General features: G+C 47.4%; 1 protein-coding gene across 1 annotated transcript; it reads right to left on the reverse strand.

Moving 5' to 3' along the window:
• Nucleotides 1–8,492: 8,492 nt before the first annotated feature.
• DESI1 (desumoylating isopeptidase 1) lies at nt 8,493–27,069 on the reverse strand. The gene is made up of 6 exons (XM_047065868.1): nt 26,758–27,069; nt 17,099–17,120; nt 15,929–15,998; nt 13,504–13,613; nt 12,692–12,814; nt 8,493–11,000 (listed from the first exon to the last, which is right to left on the reverse strand). Exons 1-6 carry the CDS (start codon nt 26,843–26,845, stop codon nt 10,907–10,909), a joined length of 507 nt encoding a protein of 168 aa, XP_046921824.1. The 5' UTR covers nt 26,846–27,069; the 3' UTR covers nt 8,493–10,906.
• Nucleotides 27,070–27,208: the final 139 nt, after the last annotated feature.

Genomic DNA, 27,208 nt, shown 5'->3' on the forward strand with positions numbered 1-27,208 from the left:
ATTTATGAGATGAAGTGCCGCGAAGCCATAAAAATCTGTGTTGTAGAATATTTAGCGTGGAAAAAGCATGGTAATGAAAAGCAGCAGGCTGTCTCTGGGTGCTGGTATTATGGTGAATTTCAAAGTTCCCTTTGAAATGCATGGACTACAGCTTCCTCTTCTCCAGGATTCTGTTTTGGCTTCCTTCCATACTGCCAGAGCCAAGTCCCCCCCCCCGTCCCCCCCCCCCCCCCCCCCCCCCCCGCCTCCCTCTGTGCTCCCAGGGAGTGCCATTCAGTTTGGGAGTATGCCTGGGTGGGCATTTTTGCTGCATCCACTATTCTTGCCGATGCCTGTGATGAAGTTTGGGGGTGATGGTTTGTGGGGTCCAGAGCCGATGGCCAAGAAAGAATTCTTGAAGGCGTCTTTGGTGCAAAAAGGTAATTTTATTAAAGCATAGGGACAGGACCCATGGGCAGGTAAGAGCTGTACAGCGAGTGTGGGGAGTGACCCTTTTATGGAGTCGGGGAGATGAAGTAAGGAGGAAGTTTCGGAAGACTTTCACATGCTAAAGACATACTGGAGGCCTAGCTATTGTTGAATTAAGGTGGTTTTTCCCTCTAGCAAAGCATTAATATTGACAACAGGGAATTCCTGGACTTTAGGCCATTGATGGGATTGCCTTTTTCTGGTAAACTGGTGGAGTCTCTTATCTGTTTAACCATTTGTTTTTTTGTCCTTCCCTGTTTTTGGGTAGCTGGGAGTGTCCAAGGAATAAATACACGTCCCACCTGGGAAGGGGATGTGTGCCAGCTTTACTTTGCCTTCAGCTTACCTCACGCTCCCTCATCACCTGTGATCAGCTCTGGCAGTTTAGGCCATGCAAAGACACACATCCACACACCTATGAGTGGCACTTCAGTGCACAATGCTTTTGATAGTTTTTTGTTTTGTTTTTTTGTCTTGGTAGCTGCAGTGCCCTAGGAAGATCTGATATGGTTTGAAATGTTGGGGTTTGGAGCTGAAGTCCAAGAAAGAATTCTGAAGATGTCTTCGGTGTAAACATGTGTTTTTATTATAGCACAGGGATAGGACCCATGGGCAGAAAGAGTTGGAATGGGTTGTGAGGAGTAACTGATTATATACTTTGGGATTTGGGGGAAGGTAAAGACAAAGAGAAGTTTCCAAAAGGACTTTCATATGCTAAAGAAGATTCTCAGGATCTCAGAGGCCTTGCTATTGTCAAACTATGATCATTTTTTTTTTTTTTTTACTCTAGCAGAGCATTAACCTTGAGACAGTTGGGACTTCCAGGAGGAATATTAAACTCTGCCTGTCTCAAGGATTTGTCAATGGGCTGCAGGTTATAAGGAAATTTAATTTTGTCTACATTTCCTTTTGCCTTCGTTCTCATCAGATCGCTCGAGGCAGAGTCCGGAAAACCGCAGTTTGGTCCCTGCTAACTATAAGGACTTGGACAAGTCACATTTCCCGAACTGTTTCTTCATCTACATAATGGGGATGTAATCCCCACCTGATAGGACTATGAACAGTGAGCTAGGAATAACCATTATTTATTGACCCCCTTACTATGTGCTAGCCATCACACTGGACCGTTGACTGCATATCTTCATGCATTCTCACAGAAGCTCTAGAAGGTATTGTCTCCACTTGGTGAGGAAAAACAAAAGGGATGTACCCAAGGCTATATAAAGAACCTGGCAGGCCTGCCGGGCTGAGACCAGAGTGAACAGGTAAGGTGATTACCTGCACAGGCAAAAAACTTAGGAGGACACCAAAATAAACATCAAAATAAGTGGTGTTTTAATTTTTTTCTTTCTAATTTAATATTTTTTAAAAATAAAAATTAATGCCAAAAAAATCTGTGATGAGCAAAATATAGAAAAAAATGTAAAAGACAGGACCAATACTTGTGCCCTGCTGAGGAGCCATATTCAATCCGGGCCATAGGAAAACACTTTGTTTGTTTGTTTGTTTGTTTGTTTGTTTGTTTCCAGGCCCTATGCCAGAGTTTGGTTCATTCATTAAACAAATGTGTTGGGGTACACACTGTTCTGGATTCTGGGAATACTGTAGAGAACAAAACAAGGGCCTTGCCCTCAAGAAGCGTTTGTTTTCTGTTGAATACTGACAGCAAGCAGAACCATCTCTGCGGGAAGGAAAACCCAACTCGATCTGCTCCTCCTGCTCCATCCAGATCTGGTCCTTGGGTCTCTGGGCACCGGTAATGAGGGAGCATAAGGCAAGCTGAGGGCAAAGCGCAAACTAGCAAACATGCCCCTCCCCCCAGGTGGGATACTTGTGACATTCCTCAGGCACTCCTGGCTGCCCTAAAGCTGAGAGAAGGAAAAAAGAAATAGTTAACTGATAGAAATCACAGTCGTGCAGGACAGGAGTCACCAATAGTTTACAAATGCAAATGTTTTAGTAAATTACAAGAAAAGGCAATCTTATCAATAGCCTGATCTCCAGAAACCTATAGACTCAGTTTCCTGGAGCCCCAACATCACCCTCCCTTCCGTAGTGATCTGGGAAACAAAGGCAAGAAGGAAATGGTAAATAAAATTAAATTTCTTTATAACCTGCAGCCCATTGGCAAATACTTGAGGCAAATACAGAGCATAGCATTTCTCTAGGAACTCTCTACGGTCTTCATGTTAATGCCCTACTAGAGGGAAAACAACCTTAGCTTGACTATTGCAAGGCCTCCTATCTTCTGAGTCCTCTTTAGCATATGAAAGTCTTTTTGGAGGCCTCCCTTTTGCCTTTACCTCCCCTAACTCATGGTATATAACCAGTCACTATTCACAACCCCAGTGCAGTTCTTTCTGCCCATGGGTCCTGTCCCTGTGCTTTAATAAAATCACCTTTTTTGCACCAAAGACGTCTTCTAGAATTCTTTCTTGGCCATCGGCTCTGGACCCCCACCACTCCAAAACCCCATCACTGGCAGGGCCTAAGACCCCTCCCAGGGCCCAGTTAGCTAGTATAGAGCCGGTGGGTGGGGCTGGAATTGCCTAAATTAGTCTCTCATATCTCACAGCCAAGAGTTCCTAGGAACTGGTTAAATGCAGATACCCAGGCCCCACCCTGCTGCTGGGCTCCAGAAGCTGTAGGATGGGGCGCACAAGGCAGGACAGGTTTTTGTCTCCTATGGATTGGGTCCACTCTTACAAATACAAACAAAGCTAAGCTCCCAACAATAGCACATCTGTAGTGAACTAGTTTCCTTACAAATACCTTTCACAGTCTCTTCCAGAATTCTCACCTCAACCTTTTTTACTGAAACCCAGGGAGGGGGAGTGAGTGCTCTGAGGCACAAATCCAGGAGTACCAGACGGAGTAGCTCTGTGGCTACCAGTGTGTCCCTTTAAGAGGGAGGCTCATCCCTGGCAACTGGTGTTCAGATGGGGCCTTGGAGAGGCCCTAGGGAGAGGCAGAAGTAGGACTGGGGGAACTGGGACTACAGAGACTGGTCGTCAGAGGGCATTCTGAGAGCACCAAAGGAAGCCAGGTCTGAAGACAGGGGGCCTGAGACCCTAGCCTGGAAGGATCCTGCTCAAAAAGGAAGGCTCTGGCTCTTTGGGGCCAGACCTTTGAGATTTGGAGGTTAGTGGCTTCCATATTTGGTTTGGACAGTGTAGCTCCTACCCTGGGTACTTCACTTGCTTTTGCCAAGAACCCTTTGAGGTGAGTACGCTTATATCAATTTCTAGAGGTAGGTACTGACACCAGAGTACTGACACCCTCTGGGGTGACCTCGGCTTCCCAGAATCACAGCAAGGTCAGAATTCACATTAAGTTCTGTTCCTCTAAAGCCCATGCTTTTCCCTGCCCCCTTGGTGGAAGGCCAACTGTCAACATGTGCTGAGTGAATATGGGAGGTGTTGACCCTCTTTTTCCCTATCTGGGGTATGACTTTTTTTTTTTTTTTTTTTTTTTTTTTAGAGAGAGCATGAATGCATGAGCAGGGGAAGGGGAGAACCTTAAAGCAGGGTCCACGGGCGCAGGGCTTGAACTGTGAGATCATGACCTGAGCCCAAATCAAGAGTCGGACACTTGACCTACTGAGTCACCCAAGCGACCCTGGAGTGTGACTTTTTCAGGGGTGCAGTCCCAGCCTGAGGAGCAGCCTTGATGCAGTGTATATACAGGCAGACTGACCGTTCCTCTGCTGTCCCTCCTGGGGCTGTCCCTCCGCAGCTAGGTGAACTTGGGCAGGTCCCTCCCACTCTCTGAGCCTGTTTCTCATCTATAAATGGGGCTACCACTGCCAGCCTCTCCCAGGCTGTCAGGAAGATGAGGGGGCGCAGGAAAGGAGCTGTGCTAAAAGGGGCTTTGCAAAGAACAGTCAGGGCTGGTTGTTGGTTCTAATTCCCTCTTAGTTTATGGGCAGCAGGAGGTTGGGAGATTGTGGATGTTGACTTTTTTCCTCCATATTTCAAAACACCTGCAGGACTTCTATTGTTTTCACAATAAACAAGTCCCGTTGAATTTAAATAAGCAGAAGGGCACATGCTCAAACAAGTCCATTGAATTTAAATAAGCAGAAGGGCACATGCTCAGAGGTGGTGTTTGTGGAGGGGGTGGAGGCTGTTGTTGGGTTGGCACAGGCTCCCTTGGGGCCAAAGCCAGTGGGGCCAGGGATGGCACTGCCCCACCTGGAGATGGGGGGCAGGGGCGGCAGCTCTCCCTCCCTCTCTACACCTGGGGTTAGTGATCTCTGTGGATCAGAGCTCAGCCCCAGGACTGAGAACTAGTCTCTAGAGTCATGGGCAGGGAGAGGAGTTTTGCTCCCCAGGAGGGGTGGTAGAGACTGTCTGATCTATAGTCTTTATTCTACAGATTCAGAGAGGCCCATAGAGAGGGAGGCCTTGATCAGGGTCATTTGAGTCAGAGTGCCAATCCAGGCAGGTATGTATCCAAATCCAGGGTTAAATTTTTATGGCCGACCCTCCCCTTTGATGTCTGCCCCGCAAGGAGATGCTGGCTCTGTGCCAGGTCCTGTGCTGGGCTCAGGCACTCAGGTGATCACAGCTAGACCCTATCCCTGGAGGGTGCCCCAGCTAGTGGGAGCCTGCCAGGAAGCACCCACAAGAGGAGGGGTCTGCTCTGGGGTAGGGAGAAGTCAGGAAGGTTTTGTAGAGGAAATGCTGTAGCTGGGCCTTTAGCTCTGAGAAAGGGGTTGCTCTGAGGATAGTTGGGGAGAGATGATCCAGGTCCAGCAAACAGTAAATTGAAGGTGAAGGTGGATACTGTTTGCAGTGACAGTGGCCTACACTTAACAGCAGGGGATGGGGGTTGGAGAGGTCCAGGGACAAACTTAGGAAGGGCCTTGATAAATGTGAGAACAATTGGACTGTTGTACTGTGGGCTTCTGGGCGGGGTCGGGGGCGGCACAGTGGTTGAGGTGTGTAGGGGGCAGGGCTTGCTTCTGTGACCTGGGGTAGGTGAGACTAGCCCCTTGGGGGTGGGCTGGGCCCCGAGTACATCCACAGCGCCACCTGGTGTCCACCTCTCTCACTGCAGCGTGACCTTGTGGGGCTTTCTCCAGGGGAGCCAAACCTTTGAGCAGAGATCTCTGCAGGGGACTCTGGGCTCCCAGGCCACCCTTCAGACCAGGGTCAGTCCCCGAAGCCCTACCCCCTTCAAAGCAGCCAGGCTCCGTGGTCAAGGGGTCACATTCAGTGATGTGCCAGACCCCTCCTGGTTCTTTGCTGCCCTCTCAGGCCAGAGCCCCTATGAGTGTGAGGACACAAGGGTCTCATGGTACAACCCACCCGCCCAGGCAGGCGTCCTCTTACACCATGATCCCATTCCAGAGCAGGTCCGGCCTCCACGCACACAGCTGTGATGAGCAGCCTACTCTTACCTAATGGTTCCCTCAAGCTTTAGGGAACTTTGCCGGAATGTCCTCTCCTTAGAGCTTCCTCTATCCAGTACCACCAGGCACCATCACTCCCTCCTCAATGGTTTTCTTTCAACCTTGCTGGGGCCGTACAGATCTTCACTACATGCTGAGAACGAAGGCAGGTACCACACAGCATGTTCAGCATGTGTGTCTCCAAATCCACAGAACCCTCTGCAAAGATGTTCACAAAATCCAACACCTCTTAGGATGATGGGATTGCAGACGACTTTTCCTCTCATCTTTGTACTTTCATTGGTTGCTTACATTTTCTAGATATATAATATGATCAAAACAAATACTTTTTGGAAAAAACAAATGAAGAAATCTAAGCACACCCCAAACTAAAGCTGGAGGAGCTCCGCTGAAGCTCATGGATGCAGGACAAGGGGCTGTGGCAGTGGCTGCGCCATCCTGCAGCTCTGGCCTTTCCTGTTTCACAGGAGCTGTCCATTCCTCCCCGCACTCTGAACACCAGGGGAGCAGGGAGCTTCTTCGAAGCTCCCCAGTCACTTAGCAGATGCACAACACACCTCACCTCTTACCTGACAACTGCAAGCCCCCCCCCCCCGCCTCATTTTCTGCTCCTCTTGCACACATCCCATCTCTCAACATAGCAAATCGATTGTGTCACTCTTTGACCTACAAAGCCTCGCGCCGTCTGGCCCGCTGGCCTCTCCAGCCTCCACACCTTCCACCACCTCCTTGGCTCTCGTGCTCCGGTCATTCTGGCCTCCGTTCAGTCCTTCCAACATTCTTTTCACTTGCTGCTCCCTGTGCCCGGAGTGTTCTTCTCTCTGATCTATACTTTGTCAGTGAGGCCTCAGATTAAACATCACCTTGTCACACAACTTCCCCAACCTCCTGACACATATTCCTTCACACCTGGGGAATTCACACCTGCTGCCACCTGGTTGTATTTCCTCCCTAGCACTAGGCCACCTGAGATCACCAAACTTCTCTACCCTTTTTTTTTTTTTTTTTTTTTAATTTTTTTTAACGTTTATTTATTTTTGGGACAGAGAGAGACAGAGCATGAACGGGGGAGGGGCAGAGAGAGAGGGAGACACAGAATCGGAAACAGGCTCCAGGCTCTGAGCCATCAGCCCAGAGCCCGACGCGGGGCTCGAACTCACGGACCGCAAGATCGTGACCTGGCTGAAGTCGGCCGCTTAACCGACTGCGCCACCCAGGCGCCCCAAACTTCTCTACCCTTTTGTCTCCCAGCCTCCTCAGAATAGAATCCCTGCCGGGCAGGAGCCTTGTTAGTCCTGCTCACCTCTGTACCCTCAGCACAGAGCCCAGGGCTGCTTTACATACAATAGGCTCCCAGGAAGACGTTTGTGGGGATGAATGAATTTACCCCAGACTGACTTGCCGTGAGTCACAAAGTCTAAGGGTAAAACCATGTGTCGTTTCCCACAGAAGCAGGCAGTACACATCAGCAGCATCTGGTCTTGGAAACTGTCCTCAGCAGAGAGGATTGGCAGGGGCCTCTGCCCAGAGCTGGCTCACAGGAGCCCCCAGTCAGTGGCTGTTGAATGCATTCTGCTCTCAGCCTGACATTCACTGAGCGTTTGATCTGTGCCAGGCACCGAGCATAGCACTTTACATTTACTCTCTTGAAAACCACCCTGTGAGGTAGGTACCATTTCCTCCATTTTACAGAAAAGGAGACAGACTGGCCCACAAGTGGCAACGTTAGGACTTAAGCACAGGCTGTGTGATCTCAGAGCAGGCACTCTTAGAGATTCCTGCCTCGGAACATGTCAGCTTTGGGGGCAGGGGGAGATGTCAGCCAAAGCCACCTACCCTCTGTGTCCTCTGGAGAGACAGAGCCTTATTCTTCAGCTAGCACGCTGGAAAGACACAGTGCCTCAATAATAAGGTCTCACAGGTGTGGTGGTGAGAACATGGCCTGGATTCAAGGGCCCGGCCGTTTGCCACCTGGATAACTTAGTTTCTCTGTACCTGTTTCCCCATCTGTAACACGAGACCAGTACCTACACCTCAAGTCCGTTGTGTGTGAAAGTACCTAGCCTCGCCTCGGCCTGTGGCACATGCTCACTCAAAGCCAACTGAACCAACAGACACCCACGGCCACACTAGTGTCTGTAGTCCCAGGGGACGCTCAGAGAGCCATCCACCCACCTCCACACTTGTTCAGTGAGGTCGTCGTAACAAGGTGGGCAGAGATCCTTGGGGCCACAGACCCAGCCTATAGCCAAAAGTATACCATAAGTATACGCTTCTTGGTGGGGTGAGATGCTCTCTGATGGCCAAGGTCCTCTAGAGGAAGATCTCAGAAGCTGGGGCCAGCAGACGAGGCTTTGAGTCTTTCTCTACCACCAGCTGCAAGGTGACATTGGGCAAGTAGTATTCTCTCGGGGCCTTTTCTCCATTTTTGTAAACCAATGGTGAAAGTCAAATATTCTTCCCTGTTATTGTCACTTCTCATCCACAAGGCTAACAAACAAGCAAAGGCAGCATATCCAGACTCAGCAGAGTTAAGCTCAGAGGGAGACAGACTGAGAAGAAGCCTGGCTATGTTGGACGCATACCTAAACCTTAAGCACGACGCAAATGCAGCAGGCAGAAATGAGTTTATTGCATTAGAAAAAACATCAAAGAAAACCAGCAAACACCTCCGTACTAGACACAGTCATTAGTTTGACTTCATGGGCAAAAAGGAATCTCAAAGGTACAAGCTTTATTTTGGGGAAGGGGTGAGGTCCATCCCTCCTCCTTCCCTGTCCCTTTAAACCAACGGACCTTGATGGAGGTGTCTACTGTATGATACACACATGGCTCATTTCTCACTCTGCTTGCCTCGCACACTTGTGTGGAGCTAGCTGGTCATAATGAGCACGCTCCTGAGGTTCTGGGATTGACAGAGAAATGTGAGGATTGGGTTGGCGGTCGTAGCCTGAGCCCAGGCTTCCAAAATGAGTGATAGTGGGACTTGGGTGGGGGGAGAGAGCTGGCCTTCCTGGAGAGCTCAGAGAAGGCTGCTTGCTGGCTAATCCCTCCATCTTTCCCCACAAGCCTAGAGCCCAGGCATTGGCACAAACGGCTGCTGGGCATGAAGGGGGACTTTCAGTGAACCAAGTGACAGTCTCTCAGGGTAGCTACTTTGGCTAACTTCTCCTGGGTCTGGAGTGACTGCTATTAGGAGTGAAGCCAGCTGAGCCTGGATATGGGGGAGAAGAGAGAAGGAGACTGTGATGCCACACCTTCTGGCTAGAGCTGAGAGCCCTGGGAGGGAAAGTCTGGAACAGGAGCCTGGAAGAGACAGAGGGCTGGGCAAGGCAACCTGGAAAAGGAGAGAAACCTGGGTGGGAAGCGAAGGACTCCACTAGTAAGCTGCCTTCCCGGGAGGTACCCAGCCCGAAACCTATTCTCCGTGAGCCCAATTCTGCCAGTAGGTCAACATTAAATAACAGTCCCTGCTAGTTTTCTGCTCTCCAAAATGTCACTTGACATCACAGCTGGTCACCATGGAGGTGCCTCTGGGCAGGTCACAGGCAAACACAAAGGCAGAAAATCACCTTTTCCTCTAGCCAAGCCCCTGATGACGCCAACTGCTATGGCTAATGGTAGAGACAGGGGAAGATGAGCAGCAGCTTTTTGAAGAGCAAAGGCACCTGCTGCAGGCCGGACCCCAGGAAAGAGAACATAATTCAAGTCTGAGAAGTGGCAGGAGCTGTGGCGGGAGGGACCCATAGATGCCAGGGCTGGGACTCAGGGACCTGACAGCTCTGAGACCCTTCTCCACACCCCCCCAAAAACTAACTTAAGGGAGGCATGTGTAGAAAAGGAATCTGAAAGCCTCTCCAGGTAAGAAACGTCCAGATTGGTCCTCCCTATAAGCTCCTAGCAGCAGCTCATTAGGAAAATGCCCAGTCAGGCTCTCAACAATGCATCCTTAAAGTCAGAATGACAACAGAAATAACATGTGCCTTCAAAACACACTGAGGATAATGTAAAAAATCTCTATCAGAAACAACTCAAAATTTGCTTGCCACCTTGATTCTGCATTATTATTCTATCTTTCTACATGAGGGATATTTTCCTAGAACAGGGAATCATTTCCCCTTGGTCCCTAGCTGAATATTGCATCTGGTTTGGGGGTGAAGGGGGGTGGTACAGGGACTACAAACAATCTACATTATTACTTGTAGACAATAGGCCTGGGTCTCTGCCGCTCCAGCCCAAACCTTCACAAACTACGAGGTCAGCCATGCTGAGGAAGAGCAGCCTGTAGCCAGCAAGGCAGGTTCTCCAAAATTGATGTCAGAGGATTGGCAATCAGTAGGTGGAAGGAAGAATGGCTTTATCCTGTTTTCTCTGGCCTGACACTTGCTGTCACTCTCCCCTGATCCTGAGGCTTTTGGTTGCTCCAGCCCTGGCCCCGTGGCCTTGCTTGGGGTAGGGAGAGGAGGTGAGGGAGGCTGTGGCTACAGAGTTCACTTAGGTTGGGTCAGTCATCCTGAAACTGGTCTCATGTGCACCAAATCCTTTGGTTCATTTAACGCTAGAGAGGAACTGCTTCCGGGATGTTGCAATGGCTGCTTCGTGGATGTTGTAAAACTCACCTGGGTCCCACAGGTGGTGGCAACCTGGGTACAGCGTGGGCGTTCTCTGGAAAGAGGTTCTGGGTCGGGGCTCCCCCAAACCGTGCCTCTTGCCTTCTGCTTAAACAAACCCTCTCCCTTTCTCCAGTGTGGAGGACGCCTAGGAAGCAGCGTCAAGAGTGAACTCACAGACAAGACAGCCTTAATAAATTAGTATAATACTATTAGAAGGGATGGCATTTTGTTCTGTTTCTTAGCAGCATTGTCCTACATGCAGCCTGGTGATCTCCTTCCCTGGGAAATTTAAAAAGCCTTCCCCTGGTTGTTAGCTCTGATGTAAAATTATAAAATAGAAATCTGGTAGGGTTTGTTTTGTTTAAAAAGGAAAAGCCCCGGTGAGGCAGGGCGGTCCCATGCAGTCCTGTTAGCTCTGGCCGTTGGGTCGGCCCACGGGGCTCCCTCCAGGAGGCTGGATCTGAATGGAGTCCAGGAGGGGCCGCAGGGCCTGTCCGAAGGGCCTGTGGAGAAAAGAGACCCAGGGGCTGGGGTGGGCTGGGTGCAGACAGTCACAACCGCGCCCATGGGTACAGTGACGCCACCACACAGGGAAGAAGGACACCCATAACCTCACTCGCTTTTCTCACCTACCTCGCACATCACGTTCATGGAGGAGCCCTCAAAACGGCCTGCTCTGTGTTTTTATTCCTGGGGTCCCCCTCACCCCGCGGAGATGCTACCGTCTTACTACTTCACCTGTAGACCCTGGTTAGCTCTGGCTTGAACAGGCTAGCTGCATACAGGGAACTAGAGCTTTCTGACCTTTCTGCACTTGAATCTTTAATTCTCATGGTATACATGGATAAAAATAAAGTTTAAGTGAGGAAACTGAGGCAGAAGAAAAAGGATAAGAAAAAGGTATTTTCTAGGGAATACTCAGGAAAAATGACAAACGCACGTTGCCAGGAGGTGTTAAGGCCACTTTCTAAAGGGCTCCTAGTTTGCTCTCAGAGTAACTTGGCTGGAAAAAAACACTGCAAATACTGGAACCTTAGAGACTTTTCAAAATTCCTAGAACCTTAAATCAGGGTGCCCACAACATATCTCAGTTACTGGCTTTCTTTTTCTTTGGTGGATATTGCCATTTTTGAAAATCATGTCCAGGTTCAAAGGAAGCATTCTCAAGCGTAAACAGATGACACCAAGATATATCAACCTTAATTCAGACAAGTCCTGGAGCTTCACCCACCAAATAATAACAGCAAGAACATTCCAGCTACTTATACTTGCTTAGGGCCTCATAACCTAGATCCTTTAGTAAGGCTGTGAGGCTTAACACACCCACCAAGGAACGGGAAGGCAGAGGCAGGGCTGGGAGATGGGGCTTTCCTCACTAGATTGACACCGCAGCCTTGTTTCCCTTGCAAGTTTTTCCTAAGAGGTTTCTACCCAGGTGTGAAAAACAGCTCACCTTGCTGAGCCTGCTAAACCTGCCAGGATCTCTGTTGGACAGGGCCCCAGTTCAGGAGAAACTGAGTCAGGGTTCGCAAACAGACATGGTCCTGGAGTGGTTAGAGGCTTGCCTGAACACAACAGCAAAGGAAGGGAAGGGTGTGATGGCTTTGGGTGTGTGTGTGTGTTGTGTGTGTCCTTTCAGGGGACACTGCTTAGATGATGGCCCACAAAGCTCAGACCACATCAGGGTGGGAGGGGCTACAGTGCGTTCTTGAAGAAAACATCTACTGAGGTATGAGGGCAAGTAGGAGGTTGTCTCTGAGGGCATCAAAGAGCTCATGGTGCAGGGGAAGAAAGACTTACAAATGACATTCGCAAAATAAGCCACCCTACTAATCCTCTGATCTGTTCTCTGCCTGTCTATCTAAAAGTACACTTTATGCGAGGACTTCTGGGGAGTGGCACGCTTCATGAGATGCCAGGGCTCTGTACAAATGCTGGAGCCGGCGTCAAGTGGATTTCTAAGTTCTGTGGTTGCACTCAGGCCAGGATAGAGTTGGTTCAACTCCAAGGAGGGTGAAGTATTACAGGCACGCATCAGTGAGTGGAGAGAATGGTGGCTTTACCTGCTAGCAGCTGCCATCATGACAGGGCCCACCTAGCTCGGGAGGATTCTGCTGAGATCAGGGGCCAGACGAGCAGCACGGACTGTGAATGGGGATTTCAGGGGCTGGGGCAGAGACCGAAGGCCACTTACGTGGATAGAATTTCAGAGGGAAGGTCAGTGATGTAGGAAGGGATCTTCCGCCCGGTCAGGAACTGTGCCACTTCGTTGGTAAAGGTGTTACAGTTGTGTTCAAAGAGGTTGTAGGCCTCGCTTCTGTACATTGTAAGAAAGGTTTGAAGAACAGATCTGAGAGAGTCAGCAAGCACATATGTGAAATAACTCAAACCAGGAAATGGCATGGAGAGCATAGCTGAGTTAAGAGGACTGTGATTTTCCTTTTCTCATACACTCCAAAAGGACTGCTTGATTTGCCACTCTGGACCACAAAACAGATTTTTAAGGGAAAGATGAAATAAAAATATATGGCTCCTCTACAGTTTCAGTAGAATCTTCACAGTCACAAAAGCAGAGCTCTAGTGTTAAACACTTACTACAATGACAATTGACTAAAGCTTAAGAGAAAACCTGCTCAAGTTGGCATTTCATCCAAATCCCTCCACAAACCCTGGTTTTGATTTTTCAGGACGAGATACTGGCCCAGGATGGGTTGAGAACAGCAAGTGCTGAGACAGCAGCAGCTGATTTTAATCAGAAGGAATAAATAGCCCTTCCTGTCCTCAGGGTTTCAGCAGAAGGTATGCTGGGATGGGATATCTGCCTGGGAGCAAAGCTGAGCTCTTTTTGTGGCATGATAACTGCTTTCTCTTCCTATTTATTCAGCAAATACTGGGCCAGACCTTGTGCTGAGTGCTCTGGGCGATGTGACCTTGTGGCTGCCCTCTGGGGCTGATCGTCTAGTGGGGGGACAGACACAACTAACCACCACCCCTGTCTCCACTCACCGGAACAGAGACTCCCCCAGGGAGGACAGGTATTCCAGAAAGAGTTCTTCTGTGACTTCTGTGCTCCCCACATCAACCACAGAGTCTGGGGGCCCAAGCAATGTCCCTCCCTAAAAGAGCCAACCCAAAGAAAGTCATTAAGTCACCATCTCCACTGAATTTTTTAATGTGGCTTCCCTTGGGAGACCACAGATGCTCTGTTCCAACGTTTACCTTTCAGAGCATCCAGGGCAGATGAAGAGTGTCATTTCCTATCTGTATCAAGGCTGCAATGGCTTAGAGCTTCCTGTTAACTCTCCATTGCCAAATGCTGGCAACGTGGCTAAGAAGCTGGGCTGCTTTCTTCTGGTGGGGCCCTGGGAAATTGAGTCTCTGGCCAGTCTCAGGCCAGACCCCTGATGCTGTCACCTCATCCAGTTGATAAAAAAATAGAAACCCAGAATCTGAAGTCTCCCTTTGTTCCCAACAGGCCTGATCCCAAGGGCACAAAAGGAGAACCAGAAATGGCTAGCACTTGACAGGCCATCTTTCCATGCCTATATTTAAGTATATGCAGCCAGTTTTTTCTTGTGACACACTTGCTATCCCTTAGAACACTGGGGAAATGTGAAGACTGTGAGAAGTCTGGCAGGCTGGCAAACACTTCCACAATTTAGTTCTATTTTATCTGGGAGGCTAATTTAACAATGTCGATAGGGTTCCCCAGGCAAGGGAGTTAATGGCCCATGAAAGGCCTACAGGAAACCCTCCACCATGGGTTAATAGACTGCTATAGCAGACTAAAGGAGAGCCTGAGGCCAAGGGGAAAGCAGCCATGGGTGTGCAACAGATCACTGGGGAGGACAGAGCTGGGAATGGCTAGGGGGTAAGGGAGAGCACTCCTGAGCAGAACTTCCCGGAAAGATCATTAATTCACTCAATAGCTATTGGGTACCTACTGTGTGGCTGACATTGTTCTAGGCACTGGGGAAAGCCTGGTGAGCAGGATCATTACAATCGTCCAAGAATAATGGTCTCAAAATTGTAAGAGACTGAAAGATCACTATTCGACCCCCTATTATTCATTCATATAACAAATATGTAGTGAGAACTTACTATGTGCCAGGCCTATGCTAGGCACTGGGGGTACGATGTGGACAAAACAGATGAGATTCTTGCCCTCATGGAACTTACAGTCTAGCAGGGAAGGCAGACAAAAAAAAAAAAATCCCATAAACCAATATATAATTTTGAGCTGTAATAAGGTTATTGAAAGTCCAGCATGCCATCAGTACATATAACAGGGGACCTTTCCAGTCTGAGGAGTCTGGGAAGGCTTGCCTGAGAAAGTGACATTGAGCTCAAATCCGAAGGATGGAGAGGCAGAACCAGGTGAAGGATCAGGGAGGTGGACGAAGTGAGAGAGTAGGTTTAAATGTCAAGGTATGTTCAAGGAATGAGAAGAAGGTGGGGGGGGGGGGGTGGCGGGAAGGGACAACCTGAAAAGAGGTCATTCAGAGAGGGAGACAGTGACCAGATCAGATAGGGCCTTGGAGGCCATGCTGAGCTTTCTGGGTTTTATCCCAAGAGCAGTGGGCAGAGTTCTGACTTCAGCAGGGGAATGCCATGATCAGATTTTCATCTTGAAAAGATCACTTTGCCTCCTGTGTGGAGACCTGACTGAGGAGGAGCAGAGGTACTGCTGTGGTCCAGGCTGGACGTGAGCGTGGCATGGATGAAGGTGAAAGTTCTGGAAATATGGGAAGAGATGAACAGAGACTGACTTAAGATATATTTACAAGGTAGAAATGACTGGGCTTAACGAAGGATTTGTTACAGGAGGTAAGGGACCAGCGAGAGGAAGAAATCAAGAATGACTTTCCATTTATGAATAGCAAAATGAATGGTTGGTTGGTCTTTGCTTGAGCACCTTCTACGAAAACCTTAGATTGCTCGGAGAGAAAGTTTGTGGCAAGGTACATGGGTTTTAGAGACAGGGAGTCCTGAGTTTTAGTACTGGTGCCACTTACTGGCCATGTAAGTTTGGGCAACTCACTTTACCCCTCAGAGCCCTCATCCTTCAGCTCAACATTGACCGAGTTCATACTATGAGCTCGGCACTGAGCTGGTGACAGGGACAGAGAGTGAGACACGGTCTCAGCTCACAAGGAGCTTATACACAGCTCCCTGCAGAGACTCAGGAACAGCTCATCCATCATACCATGCTCGGTGTGACCCAGAGGGACCCACATATGTCGAGGGGGCACAAAGGAGGCCTGGGAAGGGTGTTTTTGAGCTGAGTCTTAAGGTAGTTATGAGGAACTAAGCCACAGGCTGACATCCACTGGGCTAGAAGCCAGACATACAGAGTAGTAGTAAAGTTCCTGGTCTATGGGAACCCTGGGAACGTGAGACTTCAGGGCAGGGTGTGGGGGAAGCCACTCACTGGGGGACAGCTGGAGATACCGCCACTGCCGAAGAAGAACTCATCCTTGTGCACAACTATGGAGGTATGCCTGCAATGCAGAGAAGAGACAGGATAAGCCAGAAAACTTCAAACTGGTCTGAGAAAAAGCAAACACCACACTTCAAGGAGAATAATTTCTGCCCAAGGATAGGACTTACACGGTCAGCAGCCTTATAAAACTAACCAAAGGCATAAATACCATAGATCAGAGTTTCTCAACTTTGGCACTACTAACATTTGGGGCTGGAAAATTCTTTGCTGGGGGGCTGTCCTGTGCATTCTAGAAGCTTAACAGCATCCTGGCCTCCACCCACTAGTTGCCAGTGGCACCCCCCCAATCAGTTGTGACAACCAGACAGGTCTCCAGACACTGCTGAATGTCTCCTGGGGCAGAATAGAACACAGCAGAAGAGGAGTCCCTAGATTCACCCTGATACTGACACACCTTTACTGAAATAAAGCTCTGCAGACTAAGGGGTGTTCCTAGGCAGTTAACAGGAGAGGTTAACCTGGACCATGCTGAGGCAAGACCTGTTTCAGGTGGAAGTGCTCATATTACTCGGTTTGAGTCAAACGAAGCAAAAAGCCATTCTGGTCATCCCAAATGTCAGCAGGCTCCAGGAGTCCAGACGGAATACTGACCTATGGTCTCCTCTCATTAATGGAACCGAGAGCTCAGCTACCATCTTGTCTGAAAGGGGCGGATCCAGTGCTGACAGACCACGGCAGATGTGTTTTAAGACAGCCATGTGGAGCCCTTGGGACTTCTGTAGTTAGAAGGCTTGGTCAGGCGTGGGCATGACATCATTCTACCTTTCTTTACGCGAGGGTTTCTCAACCTCAGCACCACTGCCATTTTTTGCTTGGATAATTCTTTGTTGTGAAGGGCTGCCCTGTGCATTGTAGGGTGTTTATAGCAGCATCCTTGGCTTCCGTCCACCCATCAAAAATGTCTCTAGACACTGCCAAATTCCCTGGGGTTGGGGATCGGGGCACAAAATTACCCCTGGTTGAGAACCACTGCTTTAGAACTTGGAAGTTTCATGATACAGAGAGGTTTCAAGCTGGAAACATAGACTGGAACCTGAAGTGCACAGGTACTGCTTTGTTTCATAAACCAGTCATTGTAAGGAGTCCCACCCAACTTACCAGATGCCTTCCAGTTGTTTCCCTGTAGAGAAAAGAAGAGATTTAGCTACTCAGGACCAGAATAAATGGCCTCCCAGCCTGAGCAAATTCAGAACATCACTCAAACCCACTATAAACCCACTCAAACCCAATTTAACCCACTATAAACCCACTCAAACCCACTTTAACCCACTATAAACCTCTGGGGGGATTTTCCAGGAATGCAATTTTCCTCCAATAAGGTCCTTAGGTCATGATATAGGTATGTCATGTTAAGTAAGTTGAACGGTTATCAGAATCCTTCATCAGAATGCAAGATAAAAACACTGGTATAGATGTACCCCAATTTTATGTTTGTTTTTCTTTCCCTGTCAGGGTCAATTCAACTTTGCCTTTAATTTGTCTCACATATAGCGACAACAGTAAAACAATGGTATAAAAAAGCTATTATCCACTTCTTCATTGAGCATATGGGAGGTGAAACCCTTCAGAAAATGGCAGAGCGAAACTTTACAAATGCCGTCCATTTGGAATAGTCAATGCAAATGTATTCTGTACCTCTATATGGCAGAAATGATGTTAGATATGGAAATGAAAGTACGAAGAGATCACTGTCCTGCCTTTAAGGAGCCCAAAGTCAAATGGAAAGAGAGACACACATAACTAAGTAAAACACAATGTTGATAGGTTCTAATTATACAGTGGTAAAAATAAGATGCTATATATGATAAAGATAAGGAACTACCTTCATAAACTGTAATTCAACCCAGGGAAAGTAGGGGCAGGGATGGACGTTTCTGCCAGAGGGAATAGTATGTGCAAACCCACGGTTGTGATAAAGATCAAGGTCCTGCAGGTTAGAACAAAGACTGTAGTGATGGTGACAGGAGGAAAAGTGGTCAGCAAGGATGCCAGGAAAGTAGGGTAAGGCCAGACAGAAGGCTGTCCTACACCGTGGGGGCATTCATGGTTGTTAGGCAGCCAGCAGAGTGGCTTAACCAGATCTATGTTTTTGTTTTTTTTAATGTTTATTTAGTTTTGAGAGGGAGAGAAAGAGAGAGAGAGAGAGAGAGAGAGAGAGAGAGAGAGAGAGAGAGAGAGAAACATGTGAGCAGGGTAGAGGCAGAGAGAGGAGACACAGAATCTGAAGCAGGCTCCAGGCTCTGAGCTGTCAGCACAGAGCCCAACTCAGGCCTCGAACTCATGAACAGTGAGATCGTGACCTGAGCCGAAGTCAGATGCTTAACCGACTAAGCCGCCCAGGAGCCCCCAGCTCCATGTTTTTAAAAGACAACTATATCTTTTATTTATTTTTTTAATGATTTTTTTAAGTTTATTTATTTTGAGAGAGAGGGAGAGAGAGATAGAACACAAGCAGGGGAGGGGCAGAGAGAGAGGAAGGGAGAGAGAATCCCGAGCTAAGAGCGTGGAGCCTGATTCAGGGCTTGAACTCGCAAACCGTGAGATCATGACCTGGGCTGAAACCAGGAGTGGAACACTTAACTGACTGAGCCTCCCAGGAGGCCCAAGACAATTATATCTTTTAAAAGAGAACTCCTGACGTAGAAGATGAACAGGAGGGCAGGTCATAGAGAGAGCTGACTGGAGTGAGGTCTTTGCAATAGTCCATGGGAGACACTACGTGACAGTGCTAAGGATGACGAGACCCGATGTGAGGCTCAAACTCATGAACTGTGAGATCATGACTTGAGCCGAAACCAAGAGCCAGACGCTTAACCAACAAAGCCACCCAGGTGCCCCAATGCTGTGTCTATTTTACATATAAACATTTCATTCTCTGTTAGTGTTATGAGGCTAAGTGAAGTAACAAGGAAAATCAAATGTAGCAGAGTTCTGTCCGTCCTCCAGTTGGAGACAAGTCTGCTTTTCACTAAGAGACCGGCTGCTCTGGCCCACGAGGTCACAAATGGGGTTTCTGGGGTAGCCCCCTAAAGGCTGTGGAGCAGGCTCTGCCCTTATTCAAACAGCTCAAATTCCAAATAGGTGGATGTGAAACAGACTGGATGCTGAAGGGGAGTGGTAACCCATTTACGACAAGCATCTTCAAATGGACTGATTAGACGTACATCCTTTCTGAATCTGAACTGCTCCCAAGTTATCCTTATTCTCACATCATCCTTATGTGGTACAGTAGGGCAAATATTTATTACCATCATTTTACAAACAGGTAAATAAAGATGCATGGTTTGTCCAGCATAAAAGCAAGAAGAAAAAAACACGATATGACAATGTACTTGTGGGAGCAGCTGAGGTAGAAACCCAAGGGCAGCTGTTCAGTAGTCTGTTCTCAGGAGAAAGAAAACAAGGGCCACAGTCTCCTCCCCGCAGGGTGACAGGCATTGGAAAGTGGAACTTAACTGATTTAAAATAAAAATTTTTTTTTTCCTTCCTCACTGGGGTGGGAGGAGGTGAGTAGGAGGTGGTGATTTGAATTAGGTCACAAGGCCATTTTGGAACATGAATTAGGCTCAGTGGATATTAACACACTACAGAAGCAGATTATTTTCCCACTAGGATGTCCTCAGCAGGCCAGAGAGTGGGTGGGTCAGATGCCTGCATGTCTCCAAGCCTGCCAGCACAGCCAAAGCACTGAATTCAAGGCCTATGAAGGACGCAAGTGAAAACAAATAGAAGACATGGAGAACAGCCTTGTTTCCACCATGAATAACAAAGAATGTAGTGAGGTCTCCATTAGTCAGCATTCCACTGATTGTAAGAGTAGTTAGTATATAAAAGCCAAGGAGAAAATACTCCACCCACCTCATCAATTAACATGGATGGAGCACGTAGACCTACATGTTGGTTGTAGGACACGCTCAAGATCGGCACTTGGAATACTGCTGTTTAACCAATGTCTATTAATAAGTATAAGTGATGATGGCGATGGGGCAGCAGGGGCCTCTGTGCAGGTAGCATTAGCTCATTGGTATAAGTCAAATGCAGTGCCAGCTCACTTCCCAAATTTCTCCTCTCATGATAGTATTTTTATTTATTTTATTTTAATTCCGGTATGGTTAACATACAGTGTTATTAATAGTTGCGTGTGTGTGTGTGTGTGTGTGTGTATACACACACACACACACACACACACACATTGGTTAACATACAGTGTTATTGTGTGTGTGTATACATATATATATGTGTGTATACATATATATATATGTGTTTTTTTTTAAGATTTAATTTTTTTTTTAATTTTTTTTTTTCAACGTTTATTTATTTTTGGGACAGAGAGAGACAGAGCATGAACGGGGGAGGGGCAGAGAGAGAGGGAGACACAGAATCGGAAACAGGCTCCAGGCTCTGAGCCATCAGCCCAGAGCCTGACGCGGGGCTCGAACTTCCGGACCGCGAGATCGTGACCTGGCTGAAGTCGGACGCCCAACCGACTGCACCACCCAGGCGCCCCTAAGATTTTATTTTTAAGTAATCTCTATACCCAACCTGGAGCTTGAATTCACAACCCTGAGATCAAGAGTCACATGCTCCACTGACTTAGCCAGTGAGGAGACGCTTGATAGTGTTTTTAATTGACAATGTTCTAGTGTGCTGGGTGGCTCAGCATTTGCCAGATTACCATCAATGTGAAGGGGTTAATGTTAACTTAAGAAATCAGCTTGCCCTTCTTTGGGCCACTGGATAAATACTGAATCTAGGTTGGAAAAAGGTAAAAGGAAACATTTGTATAACATAACTGGGCCTCTGCCAATATATATATATTTTTAAGTTTATTTATTTTGAGAGAGAGAGAGAGAGAAAGAGAGAGAGCATGGGAGGGGCAGAGACAGGCAGAGAGACAGAATCCCAAGCAGGCTCTGCACCATGCGTGGGCTTGAACTCATGCGGGGCTTGAACTCATGAACCGCGAGATCACGACCTGAGTTGAAGTTGGACGCTTAACCGACCGAGCCACCCAGGTGCCGGAGAGGGTTCCCTTTTAATCACTGCTTGTTTTTATTAGTCAGGCCTTGTAGCAATGTTTTGAGGAGCAACATTCCACCCAGGCTGTATTTACTGAACACCAAGTACTGTGGATATCTAGAGTTCTTGCCCCCAGTGGAGCTTCCAGTCCAGTTGGGGGGGTGTGTGGATATTGATGAGAAAATGAACAATTATAAAATAGAATGATGAATGCCACTAAAGGAGAGTACACTGTGTTATTAGCACATACTAGGGACACACAACCAAGATTTGGAGGGATGGTGGTCAGGGAAGGTTTCCTGGGGGAAGTGACACTTTAGTTGAGATCTCAAGGATAAGCAGAAGTTAGCCAGGCCAAATGAAAGTATTCCTGGCAGAGGGCACAGCCTTTGAAAAGCTAAGAGGTAAAAAAGAGCTGAACGGTTTCAGTCCTGTTAGGGTGTACAGCAGCCCTTTTCCACTGGGATTCCGAAAGAGAATAAGCCCTCATGCCCCAGGGTATCTATTGGCAGAATTGAGAAAATAGTCTATCAGATCATTTCCCTCAGAGCTTCATTCTCACGTGTAATCCAGTTGAGAAAGGCTCCTATTGACTGTGTTCAGTATGTGGAGACAGGTGAGGGTGGAGAAAAAAGCCGGAGAAAGATCACGAAGGGCCTTGTAAGCTGCGTTAGTTTTCATTTTGCCATAATGAAATCACATGATTACTAAATTAATTCCTTAGATAGATATAGAACAGTTCATACAATGAACAATAAAAATCTAAAACAAAGCACAATAGATGGCATTAAGACATTAAAAACCCCTTCAGATTCAAATAAATTCTATGTGATCTTCAAGCTTGAGTTCAAGTCCCAATTGTTCCTATAATCAATATTTATTGCGGGGCGCCTAGCTGGCTCAGTCGGGGGAGCATACGACTCAGTCTTGGGGTCATGAGTTCAAGCCCCACAGTGGGTGCAGCGTTTACTTTAAAAAACAAAAATTCTTTGAGCATCAGCTCTGACTGGCTACCTGGGATGTACTGAGAAATGAGACAGTCTCTGCCCTCCAGCAGCTCAAGGTTCTTGATGAAGTCTTTCTGACACATTCAGCCCACCACGGCCTCTCCCTTCTTTCAAGACCTAAAATGATCGCTTCACCACTCACTCATTTTGGTATCTAGTCATAATTTATTTTATGCTGTTTTCTAATGTTGCATGTGTATGCATGTTATTTTTAGTGAAATAAACCGCTGGAGGACAGAGTTCATGTTTTTTACTTCATTACTATTTTGTATTACAGAATCAAGCAAGGACCTGAGTCCAGAGTAAAATTTCAAACATTCCTTAGATTGCATTCTGCCAAGAAGTAAAGGTCTGTATTCTGTATCTTTACGTCTTTAAACCTGGGAACAATTTTGAGATAGGCTTGTAAAAAAAAGTAATAAATAAATGTAATCCCAGGACGTGCATATACACAAAACTTTGGATCAGAAAACAATCAACAAATATCAAGTGCCTCTTACTGTAATTTAAAAAACCCCAAACATCTCTGCATTTATGCCTATGTACTTTAGCACAAAAAAAGGTCATGAGATTTAGAGAACAGCCGCAATTATTAAGAGGACAAATTTAAAGGACAATTATAATAGCTAATTACTGTAGGCAAATGGTACACTATGAAAAAGAGGTATAATCAGCTGCCTATTAGAATGCTAAAAATAAATTTGGGGCCATTTTCATGGTGATTGAAGGACAATGGTACAGAAGTACCTTCATGGAAGCAATTCTAGGAGACTGAAAACTGGACAGCATAGAACTGTGGAGTCTGCATGGTTTGCGGGGGAGAAGGGAATTATGTTGGACTTTATCTAGCCCAATCATGACGGTAACAGAGCTAGATGGGGTCTTATCATGAGGCTCTGTCATAACAAGAAAAGAAGGTATTACTGATGAGGTCACACTAACTTAGTTTGAGGAATGATCATATATCTGTGATTATGAATGGCACATACACATTGAACCCAGATATTTTTCTCATCCAAATTTGAAACATGTGACCAAGGATGCCTTTACAAACTTCAAAAATTATAAAGGGACGCATTACACAGTAGAAGGGGTACAGCAACATGATTGACAACATGAGCTCTGAAAGTCAGACTGCCTGCGTTTATAACCCAGTCCTGCCACTTACCAGCTGTGGGAGCTGGGGGCAAATTTAATGCCTCAGGTTCCTCAAACGAAAAGCAGAAGTAATAACAGGACCTACTTCACAAAATTGTGGTGAGGGTTATAACACACACAAAGTACTCAGAAAAAAAGAGTCTGGCACATGGTAAGCTCTCAATAAATGCTAGCTATTAATATGCTTCTGGAAGTCATAGCAAAAATCAGGAAACAAATTGACTTTTGAAAGGTTCAAATATATTTAGGAATGGGAAATCAATATATGGTTACTCACAAAACTGGGACATACCCAACCTTAAGGTTGGTGATGTCTGGACAGGATGAACCAGTACAGCAATGCCCATTTTCCATAAGTTTTCAACTCTAGAAGGTAATGACCATTAGCTTTGATAACACTTTCATTACTTTTGCAAAAGGCATAAGAGCAATATGGGAAAAAGGGGATAGGGAAGAGAGAATTAGATTGGCAGGTAAGGTGATGTTCTTAGAAATACCATTGTGGTCAGGTGTGCAAAGTTGGTTAAGTTACCATTGTTGGCTAGGATTTCAAATCTATGTAAAAAAAAAAGAAAAAAAAAAGTGAAGGGGATAGGTCTAGCACCCCACCTTCAGTTATGGCACTCTTCCCTTTACCCATGACACTCCAAAAAGGCATTCTTTCAGTTCCAGGACAAGGCCAAGCTCTTTCCTGCCTCAGGGCCTTGGCAGATTGATCCCCCTTAAGCTTAGAACACTGTAACTCCCTCACCACTTTCCTTGTGGCTACTTCTTCATCCTGAAATTCCCAACTTAAAAGTCACTACTCTTGCCACCATTATTTAGAGTAAGTTTCTCCTGGGGTGCCTGGGTGGCTCAGTTGGTTAAGCGTCTGACTTGGGCTCATGATCTTACAGTTCACGAGTTTGAGCCCTGCATTGGGCACTCTGCAGGGAACCCGCTTCAGATCTTCTGTCCCCCTCTCTCTCTACCCCTCCACCAGTTGTACTCTCTCTCTCTCAAAAATAAAAAAAAAAAAAAAAAGAAAGAAAAAGGAACATCTGGTCGGCTTGGTCGGTTGGGTGTCTGATTTCAGCTCAGGTCATGATCTCATAGCTCAGAAGTTCAAGCCCTGCATCAGGTGGTCCTGACAGCCTGGAGCCTGGAGCCTGGTTTGGATTCTGTGTCTCCCTCTCTCTCTGCCCACCCCAGCTCATGCTCTGTCTCTCTCTCTCCTTCAAAAATAAATAAACATTAAAAAAATTTTTTTTAAAGTAAATTTCCCTTGTTACTTTCTACCTTAGCATCCTGTTTGCTTCTTGCACTGCCCAGCATTTACCACAATTATTATTTTAAATAATTGAATTATTATTATTTTTTGCTTATTTTTTATGTTTTCTTCACTAAATAGTTCCAGGATGGTAGTGAACATCTTTGCTCAATATATTATCCTCAGTTAAGCTTACCATTCAGACTAGCACATAGTAGGCACTCAAAAAAAAAATCTGCTGGGGGCGCCTGGGTGGCGCAGTCGGTTAAGCTTCCGACTTCAGCCAGGTCACGATCTCGCGGTCCGTGAGTTCGAGCCCCGCGTCGGGCTCTGGGCTGATGGCTCGGAGCCTGGAGCCTGTTTCCGATTCTGTGTCTCCCTCTCTCTCTGCCCCTCCCCCGTTCATGCTCTGTCTGTCTCTGTCCCAAAAATAAATAAAAAAACGTTGAAAAAAAAATTAAAAAAAAAATCTGCTGAATCAATCATGAAGCAGTGATTCCTAAGAGCGCTTACAGCTATGATTACACTAATCAAATGGCTCCATTGCAAGAAGTTTAGTCGGAACTTGACTGATGTAATCTGTTAGTGATTAGCACCTTCCCCAATGACTTTGTAAGTTTTGCTTTCAGTTTTGCCTTACTCATTTTAACAACTGGTGATCTAGGCCCAAACTTCTACCCAACAATGGATTGGCTACATAACAATTATCTGAGGAGCTTATTAAAAACAGATTTTTGGATCAAAACTCCAGAAGATTCTTAGTACTTGTGTAATGAGGCTCTAGAATCCATATATTTAAAACTTTGTTTATTTTGAATAATGTTATGTGTGTAGTACACAATTCAAAAGGTACAAAAAAAGTTTATAGTGAAGTCTCCCTTCTATTCCTGTGGCATCAAGTTTCCCTTGCCATAAGTTACCACTGTTTCAGTTTCTTATGTATTCTTCCAGATAATTATTTGCCTACATGAGCATGTATAAATCCTTTGCTTTCAAAACATCTGAATATTTAAAGCATTGTTCCAACTTTGCTTTTTCTATTCGTACTCAACAAAACGTTGAAGGTGAAGTTCCCTGTCTGTTGAACAAGCATCCTAGGTGATTCTGATGTGAAGCCAAATATCAGTAACCATTCAGTGGCCTAGGGTTAAGAGACTGAGTTCAACTCACTAAGATACATTAGAAACTCAAGGACATTGAAAAGATGCCCTCAAAAGTAGCCTTGCTTACTTGACCTCTGCCCTCTTGCCTTAACCATGAGGCAGAGAGAAGGAGACAGAATCCAAAGCAGTTTCCAGGATCTGAGCTGTCAGCACAGAGCCTGACACGGGGCTTGAACCCACAAGTGGTGAGATCATGACCTGAGCTGAAGTCGGCCGCCGGACCGACTGAGCCACCCAGGCGCTCCAAGAACACATTTTCTAATGCGTCCATAAAAGCCAGGAAAAACTAGCCATTTAAGCGAATGTTGCCAAAGTTGTTCAATTTTTCAATTCCTAAAATCCTTTCCTGCCCAATATCACCTGAAATCACAAACTCGACCATTTCTATGTTAGATGAGACATTTTTGGTATTTGGCTTATAATGAGGTTTGATGTGCAGTGAACTAGGGCTGATTTTCTCTCCTGGCAGTTAAGGAGTTTAATGGAGCACAACCGAAATAACTTCCTTTACTAACCCTTACTGACACAACAGTATCCAGTCCTCCGCGAGAACTGCTTTCTAACCATCTGGGCAAAAGCAATTAACTTAGAAACTGTAGAGAAGACCGCATCGTCAGGTCAGAACTTGGTGAATTCTCGAGTCCGGACTCCAGTAGACCTGACTTCACCTCTACCTGGGGGCGATGGCTGGGCCTCTTGTGCAGCTCTAGCTTCCTATTCCCATCTACCCCAGAGACTGCAGTTTCCTTTTGGCACGGAGGGAAGGCTCTCTAAGGGCCACCCCGGAATCTCCTCCGCAGTGTCCCTTTCATCACGAGGGGCACCGCGCGGCAGGCACCCTCACCTCCCTTACACTGCGCCGAGGAAGGAGTGTAAAGGGTTCCCCAAGTGAGGCAGGGAAGACGCCGGGATGCAGCGCCAGCTTAGCTTGCGGCTCTGAGGGGCAGCGGGAGGGCGTGACTCCTCCGTCCCTTCCTCCTGGACTCAAACGTCAAGACAGAAAAAGTGGGGTTCAAGGCGCCCAAACCTCAGACCTCTCCCTTCTCCACTCGGGCTTTTCTCCATCCTCTGGGCCCCGCGTCTCCCCCTGAGCCGTGGTCCAGGCCTCCCTACCTCGGCCGGCCGTCCCGGCACCCTCTCGCCCGCCCCCAGCCCCCTCACCCAGCATGATGGGGCTGAGCCGCCGGGCCAGGCCCTTGGACAGGTCGTACACGTAGAGCTTCACCGGATAGAGATTCGGCGGCTCCATCGGGACCCGTGGCGGCGGTGGCCACGAAGTCCCTCAGGCACCCGGTAGCAGCTTGGACCTTCCCGTACCCGACGGGGGTGGGGAGCGTAGGGAGCGGGGGACCGAGCCCAGGCCCGGCCTGAGGGGCGGGGGAAAGGCGGCCCTGCGCTGCACGCGCCCCGACACCCGCCACGGGCAACGACTACTGTGAGGTGACAGAGCCGGGACGGGCAGGGACCGCGCTGAAGAGGAGGCGGGGGCGAGGACGCACTCTCGCGCATGTGCCTACCGTCCCGACGGGCGGCGAGGGGAGGGGTTTCGCAGGAAGGGGCGGGGCTTTCGCCGATTGGATAGGTTAGTTAGGGACGATTGTGGAAAGCGGAA

The sequence above is a fragment of the Lynx rufus genome, unplaced genomic scaffold, assembly GCF_022079265.1.
Source record: "Lynx rufus isolate CCGP_SWC_20201006 ecotype Redwood Valley unplaced genomic scaffold, mLynRuf1.p SCAF_7, whole genome shotgun sequence".
In the NCBI taxonomy this organism is placed as follows: Eukaryota; Metazoa; Chordata; class Mammalia; order Carnivora; family Felidae; genus Lynx; species Lynx rufus.